At 38.8% G+C, this 10,639-nt stretch overlaps 1 protein-coding gene across 1 annotated transcript; it reads left to right on the top strand.

Moving 5' to 3' along the window:
* The first annotated feature begins 362 nt into the window (after nucleotides 1–362).
* LOC133739542 (1-aminocyclopropane-1-carboxylate oxidase homolog 1-like) lies at nucleotides 363–2,130 on the top strand. Its single transcript, XM_062167326.1, has 2 exons — nucleotides 363–1,026; nucleotides 1,358–2,130. The coding sequence occupies exons 1-2, from the start codon at nucleotides 512–514 to the stop codon at nucleotides 1,935–1,937; spliced, it is 1,095 nt and encodes a 364-aa protein (XP_062023310.1). The 5' UTR covers nucleotides 363–511; the 3' UTR covers nucleotides 1,938–2,130.
* The last annotated feature ends 8,509 nt before the right edge of the window (nucleotides 2,131–10,639 follow it).

Genomic DNA, 10,639 nt, shown 5'->3' with positions numbered 1-10,639 from the left:
CCTAAGAATTTACCTAAATTGATCCGTTTTTACCCCTAACGCTAACTAGCTAACGGAGACTTTAACGCCTAACCAACAGCCAGATACAATCAACAATTCAGATTCAAAATAAACGGATAAAAAATTAAATAGCGTAGAGGATCTGCGGAGAGCAGAGTCTCTTGGTACACTTAATTGGACTAGCATATATAATTTTTTTTCGATCAGATTTGCATGTCAATTATTTGCTTGAAAGTCAGTTCCAGGCTGACAGCAAAATTAACTCTATACCATATAGTATAACGATAAACACATGGATGTATTATTAATTTATCATACACATGTATGCTTAATGACTGAGCCACTCGTGTCTAACCTCTCTGTTAAATTGAGACCAATCACAAGCTACTAGCATTCATCTTCAACTTGTACGCACCTTCAGGATAATTAGTTGTGAAAGTGTGTACGTACGTATTTCACTAACCATACCTAAATCATCATCGGTCAGCGTCTAAAATCTAAATCAATCAAGATGGAAGCCCTGGATCATAGTGAGGCCGAGAAGAGGGTGAAAGAATTTCTCGAATCCAAAGCTGGTGTCAAAGGAATTGTCGACTCTGGATTGACCAAGATCCCACCAATGTTCGTACACCCTCCAGAGGAGTTGCAACGAAACAACATGGATCATGATTTCCGAGTTCCAATGATTGATCTCAAGGGCCTTGATCAGAGCACCGAGAGGCGAAAAGAAGTCATCAATGAGATGAGCAAAGCAGCTGAAGCATGGGGATTCTTTCAGATAGTGAACCATGGAGTTCCACTTGAAGTTATGGAGGAGGTGCTGAAAAGTGTTCGACGATTTCACGAGCAGCCCCATGAAGCCAAGGTGGAGTGGTACTCGCGCGATTTCAAGAAGAAGGCGTTCAACTACTTCAGCAACGGAGATTTGAAGGTGTCGACTCCGGCTGGCTGGAGGGACAGTTTCTCCTGGCAGCTGCAGTTCCCAGAAGATGAAAGTAACTCTCAAGCACTGCCTCAAGTCTGCAGGTACCTCAATTTTGTTCTAAAGTTTTTGCACCTTTACATGTATGCTAATTTGCGTATTTTGCAGATTTGGGGTGTTTCTTAGTATTTGGTTTCTGCTTGCTGCTCTCACTTTGTTATGGTGTTTTTTCACTTGTACGATGTTCTACAGGGGCAACTCAAGTTTGTTTGTCGCTACTCGCTAGTTTGTTGTTTTTGTTCCCTTTCCTGGCCTAGCTTCTTGTAGCTTTGTTGGTTTTCTATAAATTATTCATTTCTCAATAATAATGTTAGCACAGTACAAAATTTAATGATGATAATTAAATTGTTGACTTGTACGTATTTATTTGTGTAGAAGGGAAATTGTTGAGTACGGTAAGCACATGACTCAACTACAAGAGAAGCTCTCTGAATTATTGTCCGAAGCTTTAGGTCTGAGCACTGACTACCTTTCAAGGCTAGGGTGCTTTAAGTCGACATCACTGGTTGGCCACTATTACCCGGTTTGCCCAGAGCCCCATCTAACTTTAGGTGCAAGCAAGCACTCGGACATCTCCTTTCTCACTCTGCTCCTTCAAGACAGTGTCGGTGGCCTCCAAGTGCTTCATCAAAATGTTTGGGTGGATGTGCCACCAGTGCAAGGAGCTTTGGTAGCAAATCTAGGCGACTTGATGCAGATCACTAGTAATGACAAGTTGAAGAGTGTGGAGCACAGAGTTTTGGCAACCAGGACCGCGGAACCCCGAACATCAGTTGCATGTTTTTTCAGTGCAGAAGACAAGCTCAAACCATTTGGGCCGTTCAAGGAGCTTGTTTCCGAAACCCATCCCCCAATTTACAGAGACAATATCAGTTTTGGAGAATACATGGCATATTATAGGCTCAAGGGGCAAGATGGAAACTCTTCTATGCCTCTGTTTAGACTCGTGCATTAATATATCTACAAAATTGTTTTTCAGTAATAATGTATTCCTCTTCTTCAGTTTGGCATTGGACAATAAATGGGTTTGTTACGTAAGCTTAGCATAAACTAGGAGATTGCCCTAGTTTCTGGTGTGAATTGATGATAACAATGTATTAAAATAAAGGGTTATTATTACAAATAGTATCTGAACTTATCCTCTATCTTATCGATGATACCTGAACTTCAATTTTGATCACAACAAGTACTTGAACTTTTGGATTTCATTTCAAATGGTACCTATCACTAACTTCCATTAATGTTCTGTTAAAAACTAACATGTGCAAAACACATGACCTATACTCGAGAGTATTTTGACGAAAATACCCATTTAAATAAATTTTTTTTGAATAGAAATTGATATCAAATAGAATCAATATCCAAAATAAGGCCAGAGTCTACAAATCCTCAAATAAGAAACCTGGCAAGTAACAACCGGTACAACCTATCTAAGAAATTGCAAACAATTAAGTTCTAAGAAGCGCTCGCTTTACGCAAGCCTACACAAGAAAGGATTACCTTGTCTTCTACGGAAAGGAAATCATTCAACTAGTCCCTACTTGCCAATCACGCAATTGTGGTACAAGCAAATAACTAGAAACGTCTTAGAAAACTTATAGAAGCTCTCCCAACTCACACAGGCTTGAAACCCTGAAAAACAATAGAGACTATGCCACAACTAGCTCCTTTCCTTTCGGATTAGAGCCTGCAGTAGCATATGCACCATTCAGATTGGTCAACAGGCTTTTCTTGGCAGACTTTCGCTTCCCTGCACCATCTACCTTCACAGCTTTCTTCTTTTCAGCAGTTCCAGGTGGGAGTTTGTTTTTGCTCCCCACCGGCCTCCCTCTCTTCTTCTTCACCATGCCTTGATCATTCTGTGGCATTGTAACCAAACCCATATCTGCAGGTTCTAGGGTTTTTTTACCCACTGCCAAGCTCAATTTGAGTTTCTTTGGAGAGATGGTGAGCTCGGCCTCAACCCTAGACCGACGCTTGCCTATCAAAGTTTCCACCATACTGTCAGAATCTCCAATCTCTCTAATGCTTACCTTACGACGTGGTTTCTGCACCAAGTAACTAGGGTTACACAAAAGCTGCTCTGGAATCATCCTTGGGAGTTGAGCTTTGAAGATCAAGCTATGCCCATTGAATGAAACCCTAGGAGTGAAAGCAGCATCATGGCTGCAACCTTTAGAGCCCGACCCCGTACCCAGGTCGCCAAACCCAACCTGCATGACGCCGGCCTGCACCGCCGCCAGTGTCCCCAGCACCGTACGCTCTACATCATCATCTTCCTCATTCAACGCAGACCCCGAGCAAGGCAAGCCAACGTGTGTGACCAAGCCACACACCCTACACCTTCCAAACAACTTATCATACTTAAACTTGCACAAGAACTCGACCGTATCCTCCACCCAATACCATCGCTGAAAAGATATTGGCCGGATCAAAGGAATCTCAACCCGGATATGATACTTACCAACCTTCTTTCCCTGCTTATCAATCTCCTGAAAATCCCCCAAGGTATACCCAATCATCGTCATTACCCTTTCGGATATGAAAGCAGGTGGAATACCTTGCAACGTGATCCAATAAGATGACTTCACCAGTGGTACCTTCTCAATCGGAATAACCCCATCATATTCAGCCAAAGCCACAGAAGCACGGTTAAACCCCCATGGCGCACCCCTCCAAACCCTAGCCCGGTCTGTAGGATCCGAAAAAGTAAACAAAACCCTACCTCCTTCAGCCTCTTCGACTTGCAAAGTCCCATTGACCCTCCATGCAGATCGAAACATACCTAGAAAGGAGCGGACCTTGAACTCCCTGGCAGTAAGAAGTTTCCCAACCATAAAAACTTCAGATTGTCGCAATCCCTTGCCTTGCGACAGACGGAGATCTACCTTCTTCTTCCCCTCTGCTAGAGCGAGAGAGGAGGCGAGTCGGGCAACCATAGCATCAACGAAACTCATGATGAGGCAGTTGAAAATTGCACAGAACACAAAACCCTAACCCTAGAAAAAATAGAGAGACAGCGGCGTTCTTCTTGTTAATTACTCTATTCATCCCCATTTAAATAATTTTGTTTACTAGATATTTGATCAATTAATATGTTAATAAAAATAGAAGTTCAATTAAAAATAGAATTAAAAATTGTATCTCTACCCTCTTATGAAAATAAAATTTAAAAACAAGAACTCAACAAAAATTAATTTGTTTTATAGATACAGACAAAACATTTCAAATAAAACTATAAAACAAATTTTTTTTTGGACAAACTATAAAACATTTAAAACCAAAAGCTTATCAAAACTTTCATAGTTCTTCTTTTTTTTCCTTTCATTCATATTTTTAATTGAAGTTGAAAGTTTTTCCTTTTGATAGTCTCATTTTTTATAGCCACAATATAAGTGAAAATAAGTGATATTACAAAAAAAGAAGAAGGTAATTTTACAAATTTATCCTTGAAAAATGAGTCACATGTTTGGCACATGTTAGTTTTTAACGGAACATTAACGGAAATTAGTGATAGGTACCATTTGAAATAAAATTGAAAAGTTCAGGTACTGGTTGTGATCAAAATTGAAGTTCAGGTACCATCGATAAGATAGAGGATAAGTTCAGGTACCATTTGTGATAATTACCCTAAGGCCTAAAATAAATAAGATGTATGGAGATCTTGTTTTTATGGAGAAGCTGCTAAAAGTGTTGGACGATTTCATGAGAAATGACATAAAAAGAAGGTGAGCTATTAATATTGAGGATATGAGAGTGTAGATTCATTTCTGGCATCCCACATTGAAAGGTGGGTTAAAAATGACTGGACGACCTTTCATTTGAGGAGCTGTCTCATCCTTTTTGAAACATAAACCGAATTGAAGGGTAATGTTACTCTTTTTGTTTCATTGGTTTCCAAAATAGCTAGATATCCATTCTCGGAACGGAGAAGTCTGGAATACAACGGCTGCAACTTACGCAACCAATAGACGTTATAACGGAGGGGCAATATTGATAATTCCATACGCAGTTATTTATTAGGGTAAAAAAAATTTCATCGTCCTCTCCTCGCTCGCTTATCATCAACCCCAAACCACTTTCTCCATAGGCATAAAAACTGAATGAATTCTAGAAATGCTTAGGACCTGTGTCAACAAGGATTTAGATCTATTTCGCATCAACCTTGTGAACCCGATCGTTAATATTATCGCGTTAATCGATTGGGCTGTTGTTTTCAATAGTTTTCACCTTATTCAGTATTCCTTGGAATGAAAGATCCGTCGAGATCCAGATCTTCTATTATTGATAACTATAATTGAGTATCAGATTACCACGACCTCTACACTAATCTATAACCCAGATCTTTTGTTGATGGTACAAACCCAGATTTATGACCATCAACTATAATTGAATATTGTATTTTTAACTAAGGAACGTTCCGGCGATCAAGAACAAGAAATTTGTAGGATTTGACATTTGTAGCGGAGTTATAGAAATTTGTCGAATACACAAGATCACCACCATCCCCACCATTTGGATTCTCTTTCTTTACTCAAATTCAATCACTTTCAGAACAAACTAAGTATTGAGTGCATGATCTTTATTGAAATTAGGACTCAGTTGCAGTTGACGAAGGCATGGGATAACTAGGATCATGTCAATAAAGTGAAGTAAGGATAAATTCAAAAGTAATTCAGATTACCTCATTCCTTCCAGAAACCTCACCATGTATTGTTTTTTATTAATATTCAGAGCAGCTTAGGATTTAGCTTTGAGTCCACCCAAAGCGATTCAGATTCCAAGTGGGCGCTTTGGCTTCTGATTCGTGATGGGTTTTCCTGAATTTCTCTTTCAAAACTGGCCATTTCTGGAGTGATTTTGATTTGGGTTTGGGTAAATTTCAAGAAGAGTACATCAAGTATTGGCCGTTCTAACCTTTCGTGAATCAAGTTTTGTTAAAATCAAAACGGTACATCAAGTTCAAATTTCTACCCAATTTGGGTACATGCCGTTACAGGTTCCGTTTCAATGGCTGCCATTGTCAAATAATTGAAGGGTAAAATAGGATTTTTACAGTTTCCTCTCTCTCTCTCTCCTCCCCCTCCTTCTCTCTATCTAAAGACTCAGATGCTTAGTCTCTCACGCTCTCCTAGTCTCTTCGACAGTCGACGACACCGGTACGGCAGGCCAGCAGCACCTCCTAGTCTCCTCCAATCTGGATACGATCTGGCCCTGTCCTCGAATCCATTCCGGCACCACCAAGAATATAAAGCCTCACAACCTTTCCCCTCAATCTCAAGCTCCTCTTATTCGAGGTCCAAACCACTTTTAACAAATACACACAGTTCTCCAACTCTCTCTCTCCCCCTACTCTCTATGACTCTATCTTTGATAGTCGAGCTATATACTTAAAAAAGGTATGCAAAAGCTTCTGGATTTGATTGTTTGGGATTGCAGTTTCCGATTCCGATTCAGTTTCCGATTCCGGTCACCTCAGGTGATCGGACTGGTGGCGATTAAACCGTCTTGGCGGCGTGGAGCGAACCATGGCCTCAGTTTTCCCGTGCGATGACGGACGACGACGGAACGAAGCCCGCAAGTTTTGATCTTCAACTGGTTTCTGGGAAAATTCCGGTGACGTTTTGAGATGCATGTGGTGAGAATCCTTCTACTCTTCATGCCTTATCTTCTGGTGTAATCAATTTCAAGTTTTGATTGGGTTTTGAATAATTGGTGTTTTTGGGTAGCGTCGGTTGTCACTGTATTCGTGGTTTCCGGCGACTTTTCTAGAGCTCCTTGATTCGTTTTTGGCAGTTGTTCTAGTCCTAGACCTCAAATTGATACTTGGCTGGACATGATTCGTGAATGATTTAAGTTGGAGAGCTTGCTGATGTTCACTGTTGGAAATTCCAATGAATGATAAGATGAGCTGATTCTTCATGAGGAATTGAAATCAGCCTTGTGAATCGTGGAGTAAACGCCGCCGTTGTCTCTGGAATAGCTCCACCACAGCAACCCAGAAGCCCGTCAAAGTCGCCGTCGTCTCAACCACATGTGGGAGATGATCCTCTAATATTTGTTTTTATTTTATTTTATTTTTTTATCAATCCTTGAGGAGACGGATTTGCCCCTATAAATTTGACCAAAATCACATTAACTAACGGAACCCGTAACGGCATGTACCCAAATTGGGTAGAAATTTGAACTTGATGTACCGTTTTGATTTTAACAAAACTTGATTCACGAAAGGTTAGAACGGCCAATACTTGATGTACTCTTCTTGAAATTTTCCCTTTGGGTTTTTGCTACCCTCGACTGTTTTTGTGTTTGAAGTTGGAATCTCATTTGGTCGATGAGATCAGAAGAAACGAAGTGGTGTTAGCTCAGTGGTTAGAGCGCCCACTACCTAGGATCCAGGTCCTGGGTTCGAGTCATTATGGGGGTAGGAGTGAAATCATTTGATCCTCGTTTTTGTACTGCTTGCTGAATTTTAATGAAAGGGCTGACCTATTTCCATAAAAAAAACAAAAAAAAACTAGGGGTGTGCAAAACATTGTACAAACCGGCCAAACCGGTCAAAACCGACCGGTAAATATGATTTGGTTAAGGTTTTTTAACTTTAAAAATTGAAAGCCGGTTCAATACAGAACCAAATCATTTATGAATTGGGTTGGTTTGGTTTCTTTTTTGCTTAAACCGCGGAACCCGAACCAACCGGTATGTTTGAAATATAATAAGAAAAAGTTATATATATATATATATATATATATATATATATATATATATATATATATTCATTCATTTGTCCAGTTGTTCTATGTAATTTAAATATCCAATTATAACTTTATTCTCAAATATTATACTACCATATCAAATCCAATGCCCAAAGGCCTAGAAGTCTAATATATAATCGCTACGATTAATTTGATGATCACATATCTCAATCTCTCATTCTCTAACCTTTAATATTACCATATTAAGCTAGTATTTATAGCTAAGCCATCAAATAATTCAATTACTTTGAATCTATTTTAGATTTTAGTTTTTGAATATTGGTTTTGGATTTGATTATTGTATTTTAAATTTAGATTATGCTTATTTAATATAATTTTTATTATTTAGATTGAATTTCACTAGAATTTTTTTTCATAAATAGTATGTTAATATAATATAGGTTAAAACCGCCTAACCGACCGAACCAAACAATCTTTAATTGGATTGGATTGGATCGGGTTAAGCTTATTTTTTTTTAATGACCGGTTGTCCAAAATGCTTAAACCGCTCACTTTAGTATAGAGACGGTTTAGAGTCAAAACCGATCCAACCCAATCCGTGTGCAGCCCTACTTTAAACCTCTCCCCACTAATACATTGATGATCCTACAAGTCGGAAAGATTTAAAGTAGGGGTCTTAGTGCTGTTTGAGCCCAAAAGTAATTTTGGCAAGATCCCTTTGGCAAGATCCCTTTAGGGGATTTAGCATAGCGGGCCGATATCTGCGGCCCAAAAATAAGTCTACTTGGGTTTGAGTTATAGCTTCACCCATTCCGAGATCCATAAGGAAAACGAGCCCTTATTGGAATCAAGTAGCGAAGATTGAATAGGAAAGTTCAATCAATAATCCTTCTATGGCAAGGAACAGTCGAAACCCTAGGGTATAAATATCAGGTTTCAAGGATGGAAAACAACACACAACTCTTCAATCAATCAATCTCAACGATTATCAAAGCCTCTCCGGAGCAAACCTACCTGCAACCTAGTTGCAACCCAGCGAAGCAAGGGTAACGCCCTCGCAACCCAGCGAAGCTAAAGTCATGCTTTATCAAACCCCGTGCTTTCTCCTACTTCCCGGTGATTGCTCTGCTTAGTCTACAATACTAAGTATCGACTCGGTGACGCAAGAGATCACAACACAAGCCCTTATTCGTAAGGCAAGAAGTCATTTTCCGAAAGGCAGAGAAAATAACCTTGTGACGAGGTTGGTGCTCTCCTCGTCCACATCGTTTGAGAAGAAGTCTGGTCAAGAGACTCCCCGACGACTGCACTGAAGGAATTGTGTCCTAAAACAATCATTTTGATATAATTATTATTGTAATTATTATTAATCAAAAGGGCAAGTTTATTGTTCATTGCTTATATTTAATATTTGATTGAACAAGGTCCAAGGAATATGAGTTAAAGAGAAAGTAATCTAAAGAGTTAGATGTGTGAGACCTTTACTCTTTCACACTCTTATCCTAAAAGGTTCATAGTCATAGGATTATCACTTGGACATTGATAATCCGGAAAGACTAGCACATACTATGTATGCTCAATATGGAGGATGATATGTCTCTTGTCATTTGTGTAGAGACACTAATACAAGTATGTGGGTGCTCTTAACTTAAAGAGTACACTGAACGCGATCATTAGAGTTCTTGTATGGAGTCTTACTTACATGTCAAACTTGAACTCTAAATTGCAATAATACAAATTAGTCCTTTGACCTGAGACACCATAGTTGTCTTATGAGTGAATGGATTATCACTTGATGATGCAATAATATTGTGTCCCTTAATGGATATAATAGATGCATTCATTGGTATAATCAATTCGGTCATGGAGACATGTGAGTGTACAACAAGGAATCTCTATCCTTAAGTAAATAAGGTGTATGTTCAAAGATGTGATTCAATGAGTCTTTGGCCAAAGCATTGAATGAGATTTAAAAAGGAGTTTTTTAATCACATTCTAAGAATCACATAAGAATGAAAATCACATTAGGGGATTGACATATCAATTCCATACCCCGATGATGTGATTTAGAACATCGTGTTAGAGAAGGACCGTATTGTATTGTAATTCCAATTGAATAGGTTCTTTGTCATTCTACATTAACTAGGGTAGTCATGATATGTTGCAAGACGTCACTCATGACTTGTGAAGTCCCCGAGGATTAATAAACATTTATTATCCTAATAACAAGGGAGAATCAAAAATGGAGTTTTTGATTCGTAAACAAAATAGAATGGTTTCTATAAACTTCACTGCCTTGTTAATTAGAACCTAAGAGATCGCACACCATATAAGTGGATCCTTGAGATAGTATATGAAGAAGATTAAACAAGAGTTGGTTATGAGCAAATAATTAATTAGATTTATTATTTGAACATAATTAGGATTTTCGGGTAAAACCGAACCTATTGGGCCTAAACGATTGTCGGGTTTTTTGGTGTGGACTTGGGCTTCACTAAATGAGATTTAAATGAAAGCCCAAGACACATTTTTAGTGCCCAATAACATGTATGGACCAGCCAAAATATTGGCTTTATGAAAGTCAATATTTTTCTTTTAGTAATTGGAGTTATTTCCTATTATATAAAAGGGAAAGCATGGACAAAGAAAAGAGTGTGTCTCCACACTATTATTTTCAGATTAGAGAGAGAGAAAGAGAGTTCTCTCTTGGTCCATTTTTCAGAAATTAAAGGAAAGAAGAACACTTGCATAATTTCTTCTCACTACAAGAAAAATGTGCATTTGCGACACTGGTTCTGCGACAGATACACTAAATTGTCGCAAGTATAAACATTTTACCTGCCTAAATAATAGGGCGAAACTATTTACTACATGAGTTTAAGTAATGTCGCATTTGTTGTCGTATATACTGCTTATATCGCGCACTCGGGGAAAAAAAAAA

This window comes from Rosa rugosa, chromosome 3 (genome assembly GCF_958449725.1).
Source record: "Rosa rugosa chromosome 3, drRosRugo1.1, whole genome shotgun sequence".
Lineage (NCBI taxonomy): Eukaryota > Viridiplantae > Streptophyta > Magnoliopsida > Rosales > Rosaceae > Rosa > Rosa rugosa.
The sequence above is the reverse complement of the archived record's forward strand: the minus strand, read 5'-3'. Positions and strand labels throughout refer to the sequence as shown.